The sequence below is a fragment of the Nannobrachium achirus genome (assembly GCF_963921795.1).
Source record: "Nannobrachium achirus genome assembly, chromosome: 18".
Lineage (NCBI taxonomy): Eukaryota > Metazoa > Chordata > Actinopteri > Myctophiformes > Myctophidae > Nannobrachium > Nannobrachium achirus.
In genome coordinates, this window is record NC_137825.1 from 35,220,977 (window position 1) to 35,242,788 (window position 21,812).

The 21,812-nt window shown below is 41.4% G+C and overlaps 1 protein-coding gene across 1 annotated transcript in view; it reads right to left on the reverse strand.

The window, feature by feature from the left end:
- The window catches only part of rnf157 (ring finger protein 157), a gene marked incomplete at both ends in the record, with an annotated part of 43,873 nt that overhangs the window by 16,323 nt on the left and 5,738 nt on the right, over positions 1-21,812 (reverse strand). Inside the window, 10 exons of the mRNA XM_080747370.1 lie at positions 263-375; positions 7,246-7,405; positions 9,606-9,677; positions 11,761-11,808; positions 11,910-11,953; positions 12,047-12,113; positions 12,416-12,533; positions 13,122-13,277; positions 14,177-14,265; positions 20,297-20,415. Of these exons, the coding sequence (XP_080603496.1) occupies positions 263-375; positions 7,246-7,405; positions 9,606-9,677; positions 11,761-11,808; positions 11,910-11,953; positions 12,047-12,113; positions 12,416-12,533; positions 13,122-13,277; positions 14,177-14,265; positions 20,297-20,415 (986 nt within the window). The remainder of the gene's footprint in view (positions 1-262; positions 376-7,245; positions 7,406-9,605; positions 9,678-11,760; positions 11,809-11,909; positions 11,954-12,046; positions 12,114-12,415; positions 12,534-13,121; positions 13,278-14,176; positions 14,266-20,296; positions 20,416-21,812) is intronic.

The following is a 21,812-nucleotide window of genomic DNA, read 5'->3' on the forward strand; positions in this document are numbered from 1 at the left end:
CTGGCAAGACATTTTTTCTCGACAAAATCAACTGTAGATTTAGTCAACTAAAACTAGACTAAAACTAAAACATGTCAGATGACTAAAACATGACTAAAACTAACTTAAATAAATTTATTTTATTCAAAAGACTGAAACTAAATATATACATTTGCTTTCAAAATCAACACTGGAGTGAAAGTCTAGTTACAGTGCATTGGAACATTCCTGAATGTTATGGTTTTTGTGTGTTGTGTGTGGTGTGTGTCAGTGCGGTTCGTACCGAGTGTTCCTCAGAGTCGGAGGTCTGTGAGGTGATGACAGGGTTGAAGGTGGAAGGGGACAGAGGGCTCAGTTTCTTCCTCATGGCTCGGATCTGCAGCAGAGCCCGGAACGCTGTTGGAACGCAGGACAAGGAGAAAGGGAGAGAGGTAAAAAACTAAATATTAAGGCAGGGACTTTAACTGATTAATTGCGATTAATTAATTACAGAAAATTAACGCAATTAAAAAAATTAACTCATTTTAATCGCACTTAGTTTTTGCACCACAGAACCTTCAGTTTAGGGCAAACCGATCATAGCGATGCACCAACCAAGAAGAGACAACAAACGCAAAGGGAGAAGTAGCTGATCAGAGCGCTTTGCTTGGCCCAGTGGATGCGAAATTTAGATTTAAAAAACTCACTCGTTGATTCACTCCTACAACAAAATGTGTTTTACTTGAAAAAAAAAATGCTTCTCAGGTCAAATATCGATGTGCGATTAAAATGCGATTAATTGCGATTAATTAATCACAGAGCCTGTAATTAATTAGATTAAAAATGTTAATCGCATCCCAGCCCTACTAAATATATGATACGTTATTACATCAACAACCCGAGATTTGAGACTAAGATCGTTCATTTTGACATGTACGCAGACACAGTGGCACATAGAAATGATTTACATCCTAGTGGTCAAGGCGCATACGACATAAGGGCTCTAAAGCAGCCTGACGTGACGGTAAGTCGCGTGTTCGATCTCAGAGCCTGATGACCTTTTCTGCGCGTCACTCCCTTTCTCTCTCTCCCTGTTTCCTATCACTCTTCACTTGTGCTAAATTAAAAAAAGGCAGAAGAGACCCAAAAATATCTGAAGGGCACGGTCACACCGGAATAATATTCTACCTTTGAGAGTGGATTCCTCCAATGCATTTTAATGGGAATGGAGCAGGTTTTTTTTCTTTCTTTTTTTTTCTTTTTTCAGAAATCTGCCACTTGCGGATTTCTCAAAAAGTCAGCCTCATTGAAATGCATTGGCAGAATCCACTTTCATAGGTTAGAATATTACTCCGGTGTGACCTTGCCCTAAAAGGAAATGATTTATACATTGTTACCAGCAAGTTAAAGCAATAATCTTTTTACTCTCTTTACTCTAATTACTTTTCCTACATATTTTTGGTTCTTGACATGGCCACATAGAAAGAATTTCAAAATTTCACTCATTAAAGTGTTCAAACTATTATTTTGTAGGGGTAGATTTTAGGAAAAGAAAAAAGAAAATAGGAAGAAATCATTCTCTTAACCGCTTTAATATATATTTCTTTATACGACAACTAACAAAAACATCTACAAGTTCAAAACGTGCAGCATTATGATGCATTGTGAGCTTGCAGATTAGCCATTTGAGCTATTGTTGAATAAATAAATAAAAAGACCAAAATAGAGATGCTGGGGTTAATGTGGTTCCACCCATGTGGGCACACTGCAGTGCAACAGTGAGCAACACTGCAGAGCTCAAGACCCTGATGCTAGATAGGAGGGTGTGGAGGGCAGTGATTCAGGAGTCCACAGTTGGTGTTTGCTGACCGCACTCACATCACATAAGAGTATTATTATTATATATGTGTATAATGTCTAGTATTTATGTGTGTATCTAATTCAGTCTGACCAGAAGCAGGGATAAATTATATCCCCACCAGCCATGAAAATGAAATGAATGACAAGGGAATAGATTTTCAGCCCAACCCTGTCTGCATACTGCTGTTTCAGTGCTATTCCAACTGGCTCATCTCCCAGCCACTACACCACTAGATGGCGCAAATGTTCCCCAACTGGTAATACTCACAGACATCCCTCAGCATCTGAATATGAATCAGCTTTTTTTCACAGGTTTACAGAAGTAAAAAAAAAAAGGGGGTGAAATTAGTTTTCGTGCATAGTTCTCATCGTATCGTTATTTTCATAGAAAGATAAGAAAGGGGATAAGGTGGAGGGGAAAGGAGATCAAACGAAAAAAGAAAAAAAAACTAAACAGACCCACTTTACAAGTCAGCAAAACATAATAGCAAAACTGATAATAAACAGAGTGGATGGCACATAATGCAACACATATGCAACAAGCTCACTTAAAATATATATATATATATATATATATATATATATATATATATATATATATATATAATATATATATACAAAATCTGTATGTTGTGGACTGGAGGTAATGATAATTGTGAGTAGTGAATTTGAGGAGTTTCATTCCAAAACATAAACAGACATTATTGTGTTACGGTTGTATCGTAAACCTAGATGGACAGATATACAAGGCCTATTTTGGATCTACTCTAGACAGTTTCTCCACGGTAAATGAGCAACTAATGGTTGACTCTTGGTTTATCGACAAAGAAAATATCGTTATCTATATAGCTAATAATCTAATGTAACTCACCAGATGTTTTTATACATATATAAGACTTCACAAGACTCAAATTGACTATGAAATTAAATTACAAAAAATGCTTGCATGCAGGCTTGGCTATCTACTTTGCGGTAACCTAGTTATTTGTTTGACTTCCTCTGCAGTTTGCTATTGTCATTTAGCTAAAAAATAATGAACAAGACAATCAGCCAGTAAATTAATTATTTTTCAATCGAACATTAGACAGACTTAACTCTAATAAGCTGGCAGCATGAAGTCTGTTGCATTGCATTTCAGGTCCTGCTGAATCGAACACCAGCATTAATTCACACATACAGACACACCGCTTATTGTCTGATTTAATTTCCAGGTTTCAGTGCATGTGTGAAAGACACGCATAGTGAATGGCAGCAGCACTACGCTTTGCATACATTGGTTTCTTCCTCTCAGAAACCTGTCTATTCACTTGATAATGGTTTGTACAGTCACTGAGGGAGTAGGAGAGGTGTTTTGCATGAAAATAGTCTAGCAATCAAAACTAGACAGTGGAGACAATGGGCTTTCATGTGACACTTTTCTATTCAAAGCCATCAGGGATTTGACTTTCAAATCAGGCAGCTTGATACCCAGTAGTATATCATGGATCTCTACAGTGACCAGGTGTCCCTAGTCCTGACAATACCTAAAAAAAAATACATGACAACCCTAAAATGTCACAGTTTTCACCGCAATTAAGAAAATAATAAAGCTACTTATTTTGAGTGCTTACATAGATGTTTAGCATGTTTTGCTATGTTGAAAGGTAGAGTTAAAATATGTGTCCCCTATCCAGTACAAATCAAAAGTTCAACATTTTGAAGAGTTTTGAAGGAAATAGTAGGTCTACAAGCTGAGGTATGAGAGGTCCACAAAAATAATGAAACGTATGATACAACGGCAACAGCTAAAATCGCGTCACAATCACAGACACTGAACTCTTTAAATGTGTTAATCGTATTGATACTGTAAACAGCGTGTCATGCAAAAGCTTGCCAATATTAGAATATGAACGTGCATATCAGAACTTCGACTAATGTTAGTTTGTAAAGCCACTTTCAGGCATGCACTTATGGGCGTTTTCCAGAGTTCAAATGTATGAACGTAACATTGCGGCTCAGTTGGATCGGACATGCAACAGATTTCATGCAGGAAGGACCCTTGACTTATGTCTAGGTAATGTCTGATTTGACTCAAACCACTCTATGTGTGAATGGACACGGTGATTGTCTGGTGAATTTACATTCAGCGAGTGGACGTGTTGATGACGCCGCAGCCTTCCCTCTTCCTGAGGTGCTCGAAGAGATGAACAGTAAACCAGTTTAATCATTCTGAATTTTCTTAGGGTTTGAGTTGTAATTATTCACCTTCATCTCTTTACTACTGCAGTAACTTCATTGTAGATAACCACTTGCACCTGACACTTACCTCTGCAGTGCCCACTTGGCTGTATATAGGCTAGAACCCAATGTTCTCTGAAAAATATTGCATTTGATCCTCGCATCTCCCTCAGGCTGTGCCTGTGTTCTATTTAAGTGGGAGTAGCTAACGTGTGCGTCTACTGCCCAAACCCCGCCCCACACGTCATCAAATAGACTAGAGTATTTACCTTCAGGTGTGAACGAATGTGAAACGGACATTTATTTCCCTGTTGCATGCTACACGTGTGAATGGCCAACGCTGGACAATGTCCCGACCTGATTCCCCCATATGTGATTTCCCATATGTTTTCATGTGAGCAGTGGCTTAAGTAGTGTCAGTTGCTTGTTGCTGTGGCCGCTCACTCACGTGGAAGAATCACCATCTGTTTGAACATTTGGCATATTAAGCACAGTGAGTAGTCTGTCTGTTTTTGTTTTATATATTCTTGTTTTGTTTTGTTTTTTACCTCATTTTATGGTTTCAGATACACAGAAAGAGAGAGGAAAGACAGGAGAGAGAGAGAGAGAGAAGGGGATGGCAAGCACGGTTCAATTCTAAGCTGTTCAGCTGTGAAGACTACAGCCATATTTGTAACTGTGGTTTTATACGTTTAAATGTGTAAAGCTATATTGTAGTCCTTTCTTTGAATATTTCAGTTATTTGTCACATCTGCCCTGAGCAACTTTAGCTTACGAAGCCTAAAAGGCAAGTAGAACTGCTGCTCCTTGACTTGGAAAGGAGCCAGCTTAGGTGGTACGGGCCTCTAGTACGTATGCCTTCCGAGTGTCTCTCCAGTGATCGAGTTATACCCACAGAGCTATGGGAGCCCTATCGGCGCCGCCAGAATAGGGCTCCCATAGCTCTGGGGGCCTTTCGCCGCCGCCTTTGGCGGCGGCGAAAAAAAATCGGGTAATTGCGGATATAAAGTCGCCTAAAACGGGTACTTTCCTATATTAAATCATATTAAATCGGGTATTTCGCGGATATAAAGTCGGCTAAAACGGGTATTTCCTATATTAAATCATATTTTTCCTTTCACAATATTAATTCGGGCTTCACATTGGCTATGTTGACAACTCCAGGCAGTCTTTTCTGTTCATATTAACTCACCATTATTGCTCAGCCTCCAGTTCCCAATTCCTCCATCTGATGATCTGAGCTCTGAGCCATCCAGCCAAAAGTTCCCGTTCTGGTAGCATAAAGTCGGCTAAAATGGGTATTTTTCTTTCTCAAAACAAGGCGGGTCGGGTTCATATTTATTTACTAAAAAAAACATTGTCACGGGCACAGGCACACTAAGGCTACAGTCTTGCTAAGACAGCGTTGTTTTGTTTGGTTGCTTTGTTGCTGTCCGGCGTGTCCGCCTTCCTTTGCCGTCCGGGCCGTGGCTAGAAGTGCAAAGACTCGATGCAGTGGTTCCTAGCTTAGCCTATGCCCAGGCCATGGCGAGACCACGCAGCTGGGTAGGTCTGCATCCAGGGCCTCCTCGGCCCTGGGGGAAAGGTAGGAACCATTGCAGCGAGTGTGTTATAACCCGGACGGTAAAGGAAGACTCACACCCCACATTAAATGCGCCTGATTTATAATAATAAAATGAATAGTAGGATTAAACGGTGTGATGTCATTGTTCAGTCTTACTGTCTAACATGTTTATTTAGTATATCTAGTTAACATAAATAATATAAATTCTTCCAATGGAACATAAAAAATAAAAAAAAACGAAAAAAAAAAAAAAAAAAACACACTTAGAAAAAAAGAGACCCCAAAGGGGGTTGTTGACTATGGGGTCCCAGACTTTAACTATGGGAGCTAAGACCCCACTGGCACCCGCATAACTCGAACTACTCTCTCCCTAGGGAGGTCCCACTGAGAGGAGTCCCCGTGGCCAGTGCAGAGGACCAGATGGGGGGGATTACTTCTCCACACTGGCCTTGGAACGCCTCGGGATCCCCCAGGAGGAAGTGGCTAATGTTGCTCTGGAAACAATGTCCACAGTGCGGAGAGAGGACTTTGCTTTCTTTTAAATACCTTTATTATTATTACTATTACCTTTTTTATAGAACTGAATACTTTGCTGGGTGTTTTATTGTATTTGTATATTTACGGTACATATTGTCTGTCCGGCGTGTCCGCCTTCCTTTGCCGTCCGGGCCGTGGCTAGAAGTGCAAAGACTCGATGCAGTGGTTCCTAGCTTAGCCTATGCCCAGGCCATGGCGAGACCACGCAGCTGGGTAGGTCTGCATCCAGGGCCTCCTCGGCCCTGGGGGAAAGGTAGGAACCATTGCAGCGAGTGTGTTATAACCCGGACGGTAAAGGAAGACTCACACCCCACATTAAATGCGCCTGATTTATAATAATAAAATGAATAGTAGGATTAAACGGTGTGATGTCATTGTTCAGTCTTACTGTCTAACATGTTTATTTAGTATATCTAGTTAACATAAATAATATAAATTCTTCCAATGGAACATAAAAAAAAAAAAAAAACGAAAAAAAAAAAAAAAAAAACACACTTAGAAAAAAAGAGACCCCAAAGGGGGTTGTTGACTATGGGGTCCCAGACTTTAACTATGGGAGCTAAGACCCCACTGGCACCCGCATAACTCGAACTACTCTCTCCCTAGGGAGGTCCCACTGAGAGGAGTCCCCGTGGCCAGTGCAGAGGACCAGATGGGGGGGATTACTTCTCCACACTGGCCTTGGAACGCCTCGGGATCCCCCAGGAGGAAGTGGCTAATGTTGCTCTGGAAACAATGTCCACAGTGCGGAGAGAGGACTTTGCTTTCTTTTAAATACCTTTATTATTATTACTATTACCTTTTTTATAGAACTGAATACTTTGCTGGGTGTTTTATTGTATTTGTATATTTACGGTACATATTGTCTTGAATGTATGCATTGACCTGAGCAAAACAAATTTCCCTAATAAAGACAACTAATCTAAACTAAGGGAAGTCTGGAAATCTTTGTTGGAACTGTTAGCACTGCGGCCCGATTCCGGATAAGCGGTTGAAGATGGATGGATGGTCCTGGGGGCGAACGGTCTGAGAACAAAATGGGGACGAGTGTATTTTGGGGCAAGCATTCTGGTTACCAGCCGGCCCTACAGTATAAGTACGGTACTCACGCAGTCTGCAGATGGGGCAGCAGTTGGCCTGGTAGCGTAGCGTGTCTGCGCAGGCGTTGCACAGACACAGGTGTCTGCAGGGCAGGATGAGGGTGTCCCGTACGTCAGACAGACACACCACGCACTCCGCGCTGTTGTCGCTGATCTCGTCGTCCGCCACCTGGGACATAACGACATAACCACTTAAACCCTAAATAACCACAAATAGGGATGCTGGGGGTTAAGTGCTTAAAGCAGTGGTTCCCCAAATGGTTACGCTTGCGACCCATTCTCGGACACAGACCCGTTTTTATACAGTTAACATTTCCTACTTTTTTCCACCAAAGATTTTCAGAACTAGCCTGACTATCAGCCTGAAATTCACCCCATTATTCATGAATCGCCTGAACATTTTTTAATGGGCATGACTAGCGATTCAGGGACTGGAGCCAGGCTATAAGGACTCTTACAACAAAAACATTTAGAAAACAATTAGCTTGCAAATGGGCCATTTTCATAATATAGATTGAGAAACCACGTTCTTTTCTGTCGCCCCATTACTTCAAACTAGAAGCTGGGCCGCCCTTCGGGCGGCCCAGCGTCTAGTCGGCGACCTGGCCAACTCGGAACAATGTAAATAGGGAATGAATGCCCCGCCCTTTAATGCAAACCCCATTATACCTGTTTTCATAGGACCCGTTTTGACCATTTGTCTGCCTGTGTCCATTTATGCCCATATATGGAGATATCTGTATCTGTCTGTCTGTCGGTGTCCATTTTATGTCCATATATGGAGATCACTGCAGTTATAGTTCTGGGTCCATTTTATGCCCATATATGCCCATATATGGAGATATCTGTCTATCTGCGTCCATTTTATGCCCATATATGGAGATCTCTGTATCTGTCTGTCTGTGTCCCTTTTATGCCCGTATATGGAGATCTTTGTGATTCTGCATCCATTGTATGCCCATATATGCCATATATGGAGATATCTGTTTATCTGCGTCCATTTTATGCCCATATATGAGATTTCTGTCGCTTTTTCAAACAGATGGTCAAAACGGGTCCTATGACAACAGGTATAATGGGGTTTGCATTAAAGGGGGAACCGGCACTGTGTCTGCAACACAGTCGGAGGCACAGACAGATACAGAGATCTCCATAATGGGAATAAAGGGACACAGACAAACAGATGGAGGAGGAGACAAACTTAATGCAAACCCCATTATACCTGTTGTCATAGGACCCGTTTTGACCATCTGTTTGCCTGTGTCCATTTATGCCCATATATGGAGATATCTGTATCTGTCTGTCTGCGTCCACTTTATGCCCATATATGGAGATCTTTGACCATCTGTTTGCCTGTGTCCATTTATGCCCATATATGGAGATATCTGTATTTGTCTGTCTGCATCCATTTTATGCCCATATATGGAGATCTATGCAGACACAGTGCCAGTTCCGGAAAATCCTGATGTCAGACATCAGAATCCGAACCTTTCGTGCTGGTTCCAGAAAATCGTGTATCGGGTCGGGTCGAGGCCGAGCACTGCACTACCTGCTGCGGTGGGGAACGCACGTGCCGAATTTGAAATAGGGAATGAATGCCCCACCCTTTAATGCAAACCCCATGAATGCCCCACCCTTTAATGCAAACCCCAATATACCTGTCATAGGACCCGTTTTGACCATCTGTTTGTCTTTGTCCACTTATATGCCACTTATATGCCCATATATGAAGATCTCTGCACACACAGTACCGGTTGCAGAAAACTCTGATGTCAGACTTTATGCCCATATCTGGAGAACGCGCGTGCCGGTGGGAAGAAGGGTTCTCGAGATACGCGGATTACATACATACATACACATTCACAGAGATTTTGTGTTGACTCATGTGGCGTACGTGATGTCAGAGCCTTTTATGAAGTGATGTCACAATGACTCAGCGCTTGCGCCGATTTCCTCCGGAACAGCCTGATGTCAACAATCAGCTCCGCATAAGGAGATTCCGAACGTTTCGCGCCGGTTTCGGAAAACCGCGAGTCGGGTCGGGTCGAGGCCCGGCACTGCACTCCGCGCAGCGGCGGGGAACGCGCGTGCCGAATCTGAAGCCGGTGGGACGAACGGTTCTCGAGATACGCGGATTACAAACAAACAGACAGAGATTTGTCGCATTTATAGATAGATGATGTCCTTGATATTTGAAATAGGCCTTAAGTGATTCATTCTTCATAATGAATTTTTGTAAATTTGTAAAATTTTGCTAGTGGAAGGTTTATCTGACTGACTTTGTGTGTGTGTGTGTGTGTGTGTGTGTGTGTGTGTGTGTGTGTGTGTGTGTGTGTGTGTGTGTGTGTGTGTGCGTGTGTAATTTTTACCTTTGATTCTTGGCTGTTGTATTTGTTTTCAATGCCGTAGATCTCCTGCAGTAGATAACTCACTCCATCCACCTAGGAAAACACACGCAAGAGATGGAGAGAAATAGAATGTTCACGCTGGCAGCCCAAATCTGACCGTTGGCCTATCCAGATTGGAATCAGACTGGATTCATCAATTCTTAACAGCAAAAAAGCACATGGAAATCAGATTTGAACAGCAAAATTACTTCCCCAATATCTGATCCAGGGTCAGTTATCTCAGCTAGATAATGGCGACGGTATATACTTTGCCCCACAGTATTGCCCAAATTGGATCCCCTCATATCGTTCTGAGATTTATCTTCAATTCTGCTTTGAGGAGCCATCATTGCAATTCACCCTTTGTTAGCCTCCTGGTTGGTCCCTGACTGACCAACCAGCAGGCTCTATCTGCCTTGTCCCACCCTGGTTCCGCCTTTTTTATGTTGAATTAGCTAAAACATAATTTTTGGAGAAACAAAAACATTTAAAAACATGCTGATTCACTATACTGCCACTGAGCAGCTCCAATTGACTGAAACAAAGTTTGAAATAAGAATTGAGCACACAGAATAACAATATGAAGCAACTGAATTAACATGGCAGTGGATGGAATGTCCCACTGAATGTCCCACCAAGACACAGCAACCAATGGGTGTGGAGAGGGGCAGGACAATGGGCGGGACTTGACAAAGGGTGAATTGTATCCCAAGTTGGGTGGTCTGGTCTTCTTTAGCTACATGTTGACTGCAGCATTGGTACATCTTGATTTATAAACCTACTAAAGATTCTAAAGGTTCTTTGAAGTGAGCCGGATCTCTGGGATCCGTTCCTTTCAAAGAGCCGTTCAAAAGACTAATTTTAGTTACTTGTCACTTTGTAGATTTTGATTATGATTACAAATCACTATTTTCAAATGTTTTTTTCTACATTGTATTCATTGGAAAACTTGTGAAATGGGACATTTTGCATAATGAGTACCTTCTACTATTGGTACTTTAAGTGCATTTTGATACCAATACTTTGGTACTTTTACTCAAGTGCATTTTAATTCCAAACTTCTACTTGTGGCAGAGTATTTCTACATTGCAGTATTGATACTTTTACTTAGTAAAGAATTTTAGTACCTTTTACACCACAGTTCATTAGAAAGGAACGGCTCCCTACTGCGAAGCGGATCCCATCATTCATTTAAAAGAGGCGTTCAAAAGACTCGATTCATTCACGAACGTCTCATCTCTAAAACCTACCCGCTTATATTTGCTCTAAGTTTATCTGGATCAATAATTCACACAACCTCAGATCCGATGCCTGGCTGTGCCACACTGCTGCCCTCCGTGGGCACTGAGGCTGGCAAGAGAAGAATATTGTTTTTCAAGAACGTGGGCTTGGCGCAACCTAAAATCCAGACTCAAAATGCCTACTTTGGTTTCTTTCTGAGGTTTTAAAAGGAAGGTAAAGGAGATGCTGCGCATGTTTCTATGTTTAGTTCATGTATTGGTTTTATTTGCATTTTCATGGATGTATAGTATTCGTATGATTTACTCATTTTGTACAGTTAATGTTTTTATTATTCAGATTTTAAGCATGGGTATGTCTCTTTTGATTTGTATTGATTGATTGAATACCTTATTAGAAGTTTGCATAGGAAAAGCACAGAACAGTACAGTTTAGATTCAAGGTCTACTAATAGGATTTAAACCCAAGAAAACACAATGGCTTGTTTACATTGGGGTCCTTTTGTACTCAATTCATAGAGACATTAAATGACAGACAAATATACAGCAAAGCATCATACCGGTATATCTGGTAGTCATCTTGGCCAGTGCATACTTTTTTTACAGGTTAAGTTATAAACTATATACTATAACTATCTAAAATAGCTAGATATGCTTTGTTTTACAAATATGTGTACAAAAAACAATTCTGTTGCTTTTTGTTGATTGAATATTTCAGCGCTGCAAATAGATTTTCTAATAAATATTTATATTCAAGGTCAACCATCTGTGCTTTTATTTAGATATTAGTGTCCACGTTGTTTCCATAAATTAAGTGTGGGGTCACCAAACTATTTCCCTGATAAGATGGGGTTGTGGCAAAAAAAGAAGAAGAATGTGACAGGTATAATTATAATTACCACTTGTTTTTGCTTCAGAGGTTTCACACAGTAGCTCCCGTCCATATGCTGGCAAAGAAAACACACACAGTCAATAGACAAATTCCCTGCATTACATACAATATATACGCACATTTGCAGTCGCTTATTTAAATGAGTGTGTTCCATACCTTCTCAAAGGTAGCCAGCAGCACATGAGAGTGGCCCATATGGTCTGAGGAGAGAGAGAGAGGGCAAGGTAAGGACATTGGGTAAAGCTTTGTCATTTTGCTTTGACCTGGAGTCAAACAGAAGGACAGTAACTCACCCTCTCCCTCGTCGACCACAGCCTGCACCACCATGGGGAACACCTCCTTGTCCATGTCGAACAGTAGCTACAAGGAACAAGCACAATGTATTTTTTTTTTAAATCAAGCACTCCTACAAATTTACCAACGAATAAAGTATAGGTCTATAAAAAAAAATACAGATCCTTCTAAAATAAAACGAGAATATTGTGATAAAGTAGGGTATAGCTGCTCAAACGCACCGCTCCTCTTTGAACAGATGGTTTGATTTTTTTAATTGCATTACAGAAAATAATTAACTTTTTTTTAGATTGATTCGTACATAAAACATTTAGACGAGGTTTCTGGCCCGACAGCAAGAGACTTTAAAGCTCTGGTGGTCCTCCTACCTCGTCGTCCGCCCACTCGCTCAGGTTGACAGAGTGTGAGCTCAGACAGAACTGCTGGCACACTCCTCTCTTGAAGTGCACCGTCTCTGACTGCAGCGAGCTGTCCTGGGGGAGGTAACTGCATGGGGGGGATCAAACAGTGTTACGTTTGACAGCAAATTTAGATTTAGTTAACTCATATTTTAGTCATCTAAAATACGACTTTAACCATTATTTTGTGCTTTAACTATTAAAAAATATATACAAATATATACAGATGTACAAGCTCACACTGCGGCACTCGGTGAGCTTGTAGATCTGCTATTTTTTTTAAATCGTGAAAATGTGTGCAAGTCTTTCAATATTTTGAGCCGATTTTATAACTTAATATACATTATATACTTCTAAATCCTTCAAAGGGTTTTGAAAAACGCATGTTTCTGGGTCAGTGGTTCTCAAACTTTTTCATTTCAAGGACCCCTAGAATAATATGTATTTGACCGTGGACCCCCATCTCAAAATGTGTTGTTCCAGGTACCCTGAGAAATAAAGATTTGAGTTACAAATGTTCGCTTTGCTCTCAAGATTTTTCAAAAATAGCAGCTGTGAGTGCTGTGAGCTTGTATCTGCTATTAGTTAAATAGTTATAGCATAAAAGAATGGTTAAAGTAATAATGTGTAATATGCATCCCCCCCCCCCCCCCCCCCCACACACACACACACTTACATTGGCACTCCGTTGTGGAACTCTTCGATGGCCTGGTAGTAAATGGTGATGGCCACCTGTGTGTCCGCGTCGAAGGTGAACTCGATGTTGTAGCAAGCCCTGGTCTTCCCTTCCACCTCCTCCTCGTCACCCGGTAACTTCAGGTCCTCACTGCACCTGCAGGAGCGAGGGAGCAGCAGAGAGAGACAGAGAGAGTGAGTGTCAAAAGTTTATCCCAAGCCAAGCTTTCCTATATGTATGTAAAACTATTTCTGACAGAAAACGCACAATTCTTATGGTTTTGTAAGATTGAGAGAGACAGACAGACAGATAGCGAGGAGCTGGAAACGTACACCACATGCATACGATGCAGATCGGATCTGGTATGGAGGGAGCAAGTGTGCAGTATCCAATATAGAGTGCATTGGATCCAATTCAATTTAATTAGATGTCATTATACTGGCAAATCACAGTTGCCTCAAGACACTTAAGATATTATAGCAGAGACCAGACATTGTCCCATTCTCCCTGAGCAAGCATTAGATGCAATGGGATATGTGTAGATATATGAGGGCGGGCTGGGCGGCAGTGGCTCAGGGGTAGAGTTGCCGTCTTAGAACACAGAGGGTTCCTGAAGGGTTCTCAGTTAGATCCCGGGCTCCCCCAGTGTTGGTGTCGAAGAGTCCTTGAGCAAGACTCTGAACCCCTAGTTGCTACCGATGAGCAGGTTGGTGCCTTGCAGTTTCCTCTGCCGTCGGCATATGAGTGTGTGTGAATGGGTGAATGTAAAGCGCCTTGGATAAAGGCGCTAATATAAATGCACCATTTACCATTTCTTTCTGAAAAAACTAAGGCCCCATGAAGGTCTAGTTTTTGCCAGATCCGATTGAGCCTAGTGCAGTGTTTTTCAAACACTTTCATGTCAAGAAGGATTTGTGCCCTATGTAGGTCCTCATAAAAGACTTATTCCAAATTTTTCCAAATTTTTCAATATTTTTCAAAAAGCTTAGAAAATAGACATTCTACAAGTGATATTGACATATCGCCCAGCCCAACGGAGAGGTAGTGGTATGTACCGTACGAGCCGTAGAGTGTCCTTGCGGATGTTTATAAGGCTTCGTAGCGTCTTCACTGGTTCGTGGGGGGGTGGGGCCGCATACGGGAACTGTAGAGGTAAACAATAATACAGGGTCAGATTATGTTATATGATTATAGACAACATAATGTAGTACTTTACTGGTTGTCTGAAGGCAACGATGGCCATTTTAATCAACAATAGACACAAGTAGTAATAACTCGATTATTACAAGTACCCTAGTAGTACTAGTAATAGATATTAGTACTTCTACTGCTACAAATACTAATAATGTATTTTATTAAAGGCATGTTCCCTGTGTATACATAACAAAACGATATATATATAGTTCAGTTATAGTTTTTTTAGTAGACAGGGACAGCGAGATGGCAGTGTGTTTGTGCAGGTTAACACCACCACACTGCAGCAGTGGCTGATAGTGATGACTGCTGGTATGGAGGGAAACGCAGGGCAAAGTTGCATACTTTGCCTTTAATAAAACAAACATTTCCTTAAAGTTGCCCTTTCTTCTTCTATCCCGGATTTGAACCCAGTTTGTTGCGCACAAGCTGAATTATTTGCCATTGAGCTAATAGAACCTGCCTGCTTGCTCAGGGGATGAATGATAACGCACGATAACGAAAGTCAAAATTCCTGTCCAGAGACAAGATGACCATTTGACATGATCTAAATGTCTCAATAGAAGAGCAGGGAGACAGAATACAACCACCCCAATTGTAAGTTTTATTGTATTAACATACTCTCAGTCTAACATACAAATTGGACAAATCTTTTATTTATTCATTGGGAAAAAAAATCACATATAGTGATGCTTTAGGGTAAAATGTCAACGTGCAGTACACCTCAAATGAGAAAACTGATGCTAAACAAAGACTTCAGTGCACATTAAAACTCTCCTGGCCACAGAGAAAGTGCAGCTCTGCACACAGTGGCCTTGGCCGGGGTTCATTAACACATATCAGAGCTGTGAGTGCTGACGGGTGCTGAGCTGGACCTAAAAAAGTGCTCGACCAGGGCCTTTCTGGTGCCAGCGGGGCTGACACTTCAGTCAGCCGTCTGTGTCTGGTGCTTCTTGTACACACAGTGAAAAAAAAAAAATAGCAGGGTCAAACAGTCAAATTATCTTTGGTGCGGTGCGGCCTGTGGCCTCGATAGTGCTTATAGGACGAACTCACAGCCACGCTAAAGTGCAATGCAGCACTCTCTGTCATGTCATATTGCTTAAATCTGTGGTCTTTGGGGCGCCCACTGGACTAGCGGTCCAGGCTCATACCACGCTAAAGGCTCTAATGTAGCCTGACAGCATGTCGCAGATTTGAGTCCCGGTCCCGACGACCTTTTGCGGCGTGTCTCTCCCCGTCTCTCTCTCCCTCTTTCCGGTCCATCTTTACATCTATCAATAAAGGTAAAAAAGCCTTAAACAAATCTTTAAAAAATTTAATAAAATATGTGGTCTTCAAACAAGGACCTTTGTGAAAAAAGGGGATCACACACAACATGTGTCATGGTGCGACCGCATACATACAGTATAAATATTTTTCACACACTGTATATGATCTCACATCAGAACTAAGGCATGTAGGTTAAAAATCGGCAAAACAATTCCCTTTAACAATAACCAAACACAACAGGCGGAATTTAAGTTGACCCGGTGTGATGTGAAATGGAGTGCGTGCGACCTCGCGACAACCTTCGAACCCCTGGTGGTGTTCTCAGCTGCTCTTTGTGCTGCGTTTTGGAAAAGGTCTAGCTTGCATGCTGACCGTGTGAAAGGGGAGACCGGCTGGTTTTGGGTTCTGAACACAAGAAAGAATCAGAGCACCAGTCGGTTTGGGGGTTTTGAACGCAGCGAGGACACCGCCCGAAGGGAAGGATGTGGTTATGATGCCTCCACTACCTTCACTGGCTCCCTGGTCAAACAAAGAATCCACGTCAAAATACTGCTAAACACCTACAATGCACTAAGCCAGTGTTTCTCAGACTTTCAAGTTTCAAGGTCTCCTCTTAACTCTGACAGTGTACAAATGGAACCAAATGAACGCGTCAGAGTTACAGACTTGTAAGGGGCGATTTAGACCCCCTTAAAGGAACCCACAGAGTCCTTGAAATCCACTTTGAGAAACACTGCACTAAACAATCTTGCTCCCCCCTACCTCTTCCATCTCCTTAAACCTCATTTCTTCCATATTGCTTTCCACCGTGAGTGAGTGGACAGAAATGGTGCCATATCTTAAAACGAGCATCGGTGTGGACCAATTATGAAGATGAGATGGAAAATGGCTATACAATAATAATAATAATAATGATGATCTACAAGCTTATGATACAATCCGAGTAATTTTACTTTGGTACTGTAGGTATATATCTTGATGCCGATATATTGTTGTACTTTTACTCGGGTCAAATTTGTAATCTTTTTATAATGCCTCTGTCGGGTGGAAACCTAATAAAATAATAAAATAAAAACTGTACTACTCGTTCTGTTATTTATAACATCAGATTAAAGGTAAGAAAAAGTGTAGTCTGGAATTCTCCTTTGAGTCCACCGCTGGGTTTTGAACACAGTGAGGAGCGGCCAGAGGGGAGGATGTGGTTAGGATACCTCCACACCACTACCCAGTGTTACAAAGTACCGTAGGTTCAATGTTGAGGTACATTTCTTTACTTACTCCCTGCCTGGGTGGAGGATGTGGTTAAAATATACCCTCCCCTCCCCTCATCTGAGCTGGGAGGAAGGGGCGGGCATTCCGGAATTTTGGCCCCATTGTAGGTGTGCCTGTGTGCGAGTGCCTGTGTGCGAGTGCATGTGTGTGCGCGTGCGTGCATATGAATGGGGTAGTGATTGGAACAGTATTCAGAACATTAAATATGCGGGCGTCGCAGGGGTCTTGTCTGTAAACCTCACATAGAGTACATACACACGCGCGCAGCCGCGCACGCACGCACACACACAGATGCTGAAAAGCAGCATTCATTATCGGTGCTGGGGTCAAACAGTGTGCCTCTTGTAAGCTGTGAACCAATACGTCCAACAAGCCTCACCCAGCCAGGTACACTGGAGCACTTCAGTCTAGCTACACACATTTTGTTTCATATCAATAATTACATTTTTTTTTTTAAATGAATACGCTCGCACACTGTGAACTTCACGGTTTAAAGAGGCAACATTTCAGTCACTGATGACCTCCTTCAGGCAAATTGTTTCATACATGTCAGCTGAATGTCCAAAACTGTTCATTGTCCAAAAATAATAATAAAGGTTGATCCAATCTAGTTATTTTCATCTGTTCAATGTTTATCAAATCCACAGACACACTTAAGGGCTTTGCACACATTCTGTTTGCCAATGAGTTTTTACCGCATGCGAATAGACACACGCTCGGGAAAAAAACGCACTGCCGCAGCCACTTGTCGCACAGCAAAAAAAAAAAGAAAAAAAAACCATACAGAATCCTTGTATTCTTTAAAAAAAATGAAATTGACAGTTTTCTCAAAGCCCTTTAACCACTTTCACTTATACTTAAATTTCTTTTTGCGAAGTGAGAAAAGAAAATCTGCAGAAAGGCCAGGATATTTGTTTATATCAAAAACAGCAGATCTATCAAGCTCACAACGCATTGCGGTGCAACATTGTGAGAACAATAATAAGTGTCCTGGTCCCCTACAGTACACAACAGAAATGTATGTTTTATGGTTAAAATAGCTTTTGGGAGCTGGGCTTACATTAAAAGATTCAGGTTGGGGTCAGGGGTAAGATTAGGCAAGTTTAAGTTCAGGGGTTACGGTTGGAGTACAGTTGGAAATAACGGTTTCCAACTGTGTGCGTGCGTTCATGCGTGCGTGTATGTATGCTCTCCTCCCCTCCCCCTCCTGAGCCCTCTGGTCTAGGTTGAGAGTGACTCTGTGTGTTCCAGGAATGGTAAGCTGTTGGCTTAAATCCATGTTATTACCAGCACGCGCGCACACACACACACACACACACACACACACACACACACACACACACACACACACACACACACACACACACACACACACACACACACACACACACACATCCCCCGACACAGCTCGCACACTCGCTCGCTCAAAGGCAATAAATAAATACAAAATACATAACTGCAAACAAAATAAAAATAAATTAGTCACACGCATTGAGCTATAAAACTGTCCTTGAGTAAATAAATAAGCAAATAATAATAATTTGGTGCATCCCTTTGCTCTATGGCTGCAGCGATTTCTAAAAGAAAGAATCCAACAAATAGACCACCCCTAACGTTTTACCCCACTACAAATAAAACTATGCAGAATCTTTTTTTTTCACTGACAAAAACAAAATAAAAACTAAGCTATGAAGACTAAAACTATGACTAAATATATAGACAATTTCCTCTATAAATAAAAACTATACTAAAATGTTAGGGAGGGACTAGTCTAGAAGATATCAATCCAATAGAATTAAAACAATTTGTTTTATGCTTGGTTGTGTGCAGGTGTGACGCTGCGACACGCTGTGAGCTTGTACAGCTACTATTTTTGGCGCACAGCTGAGTTAATCAGGCATTTCAACGCCATCACGGCCGCCCAAAACACATTTTTATCGACTAAACTGTAGATTTAGTCGACTAAATCTTATGGTATTTAGTCAACTAAAACTAGACTAAAACAAACACATTTCCGATTACATTAAAACGAAATCAAAATGTAATGTCAAAGTCAATCACTGCTTGTAACAAGAGTATTTATATAGTGGGCGGTATTGCTACTAAATCAAGAGTACTCATTCCACCAGTGGAGAGAAGCTACCACTGTAGCTGTGGTTATGGCTCTAGTGTGCCATCTGCTACTACAAGACCAACAGAAATTATGTAACACTCATGATACAGCTGCAAAACCTCTTTGGAATCAGTTTAAATTCCATTCGGCAGAAGCTTTGGTGTAGAGGGCAAAAAGGAGGGGTCCAAGTACAGGTCACTAGTGGGCCCATGTGGTTAACAACTCCCATTTCTATTACTCCATTTGTTTGATAAAAAAAAAAGGTTCCAAACTCTTTACCTTTGAAGATAGCTTTTCTCACAATGTGCTGCATCGCGACACGCTGTGAGCTTGAAGAACGGCTATTTTCAAACAGCCGAAGTTTATAGGGTTAAAGTGGCTAAACTGATTGTGACGCTATATCAGATCATTTAGCTGGGGACCCCCTGGAACCCCCTCATGGAGCCCTGGGCCTGGGGACAGGCCTCAGCTCCCACAAAATAAGAGCCACCAGTGAACAGTACAGTGTGTGCAGTAGTTAATTTGTCAGTGAATAGGTGCCGGATCCTCGGCTGCACGCGTAAACTGTCAAGCGCGACAATTCACCGTTTTCTTTGACATTCATGTGTGTATATAGCTTTCCTATTGTATGTCACTTTAACCTATGAAGCACCACATCAGAATAATTACAATAAATTGAACTAAAACATGAAAATATAAAATAAAGAAAAAGGTTGCAGCCAAAATGTCTCTATATAGAAGGATGAAAACAAACGACCAAACAAACAGCCGGGAAGGTCCTGGATCCAATCAAATAGGTGCCGGATCCACCAGATCCAATAAAATAGGTGCCGGATCCAATCAATTAAGCACTGTTTGTGCAACAACAGAAAGAAACACAACATTGGTGTACTCTGCCGTCCTGGTGACTACCATATACAGACTACAGTATATCAGGCTTCAACGTTTTCAGGCCAAGGACCCCTTAGTTGAGAGACATATGAAGCAGGGACCCCCACAACCTTTTCATAGATTCCATATAGTGTCATCGTTAAACAGCACAATTATGTATTGTGTATTTTGGATTCATTTTGTGTTTTCAGATATTTAACCACACCGAACCCGTCATTACCTAATAAACTTGACCTTTCAGTTAGTCACTTAGTCTGCTCTTTTTCCCCTCTACACCAAACCTCTTTGCCGAGAATTTGCTATTTTTGGCAGAATATGGACACTAGGGTTCAAGTTGTTAATATAAAAAGGATTGGATGATTTGGAGGACCCCTGTAGTAACTCTGAGGGGGTCCCGGACCCCCCGTTGAAGACCCCTGCAGTATATACCCACCGCTACTGGTCTGGTGCCCAGGAAGTTGAGGTCTGTGTTCTCCCCAAACAGGTAGCCCTCTGGGTGGGTGGAGTCAAACTTCTCTCCCCCCATGATGAAATGGTTGGCGAAATAGCTTCCTGCGAACAGAGGACGAACAGATGTGTTGTTCAGCTAAAAAAAGATCTGAAAAAACCCTGTAAAAGCTGTACAATGATCTTGAGACATACAGTAGTGCTGCTGCTGCAACTATGGATTATTTCCTTGTCTATAGAGCAAACCATAATGGAAACTGACCAAGTTCTAAACGGATACGGGGTAAATGCTCCTTTAGACACGGTGGAGCGGATAATTGGAACATGCTACCACCTTCCATAAAGAGCATCAGTAATCATACTCTCTTTTAAAAAACGGGTCAAATCATGGCTTCTAGATGGTGTTGCAGTTTAACACGGTTGTCTGTTGGATTTATTTATTTAGTTATGCTGTGAGTAAGGTCTCAGATTCATAGTTTGCGATAGTTGTATAGTTTTTAAAGTGGGCTTATTAGCAATAAACGTCTGTTGTCTGTTGTTATGTCTGTCTGTACTAATAGACTGAGGACCACAATGGCGATTGATTGATCCAAGTACTGTAAATCAATGAATCAAGCCCCACGGGGGCCTTTTGTGTTATCCTATTTTGTTCCGCAACATTGTCTTTTTATTCCGTTTGAAACATTTTATCTATACCTGTATATCGTTGAAACTTTACAACAGGCACTTGTATTGTTCTAAGGCGCAAACCCCACCCACAACACATAAGCTGAAACAAAGCATTTAATTATGTCCAAGTACTTGGGTAGTTACTGACGTAAAGCACTGCATGCCTGTACAACCAGAGACCAAGGCGTTGATGACAACAGGACTATATAAAACTAGAGGTTCTGGGCGTAATCACAGTGTTGGCCATTATCCTGAGACTATAATAATGGTCCAGTGAACAACGGAATAACTTCAACCATATATTACACAGGCAAAGTCATCATTCTAGTGTCAATCTGGGAAATGAGCTTGTCCGCCGTTCATGATGCGTGTGCAGATACCGTCTATGGCAGTGTTTTGCCAAGTCCCGGAAAAGACGCTTTGTGATGGGCCAGTAGTCACTTTCATTGGCACTTGTTCCGAACGCTCACTCCAAAATATGATTGACGATTCTGTATATATCTGATTTCAAAATGAATCAGAATATACTTAAAATACCAAAAGCAAAAGTACTCAATAAACTATAGGGTTTTCAAGGTTTAAAATGTTGTCAAACTCTTTCAAAAATAGCATATCTACAAGCTCTCGACAGGTTGCAGTGTGACAGATTGTGAGCTCGCGCAAAGTATATCTTTTGTAGCATCTAAATTTGAAAAGTAAGATTGTATAGTAAGATCGGCTCTAAAATGCACTTTAAGCGCATTTATAATGCATTATAATAGGCTTATAGTTTACAAATGTTTATAATCATGCATAAAATGTAAAACAATGTTTATTTATGTATTTATCTTTTA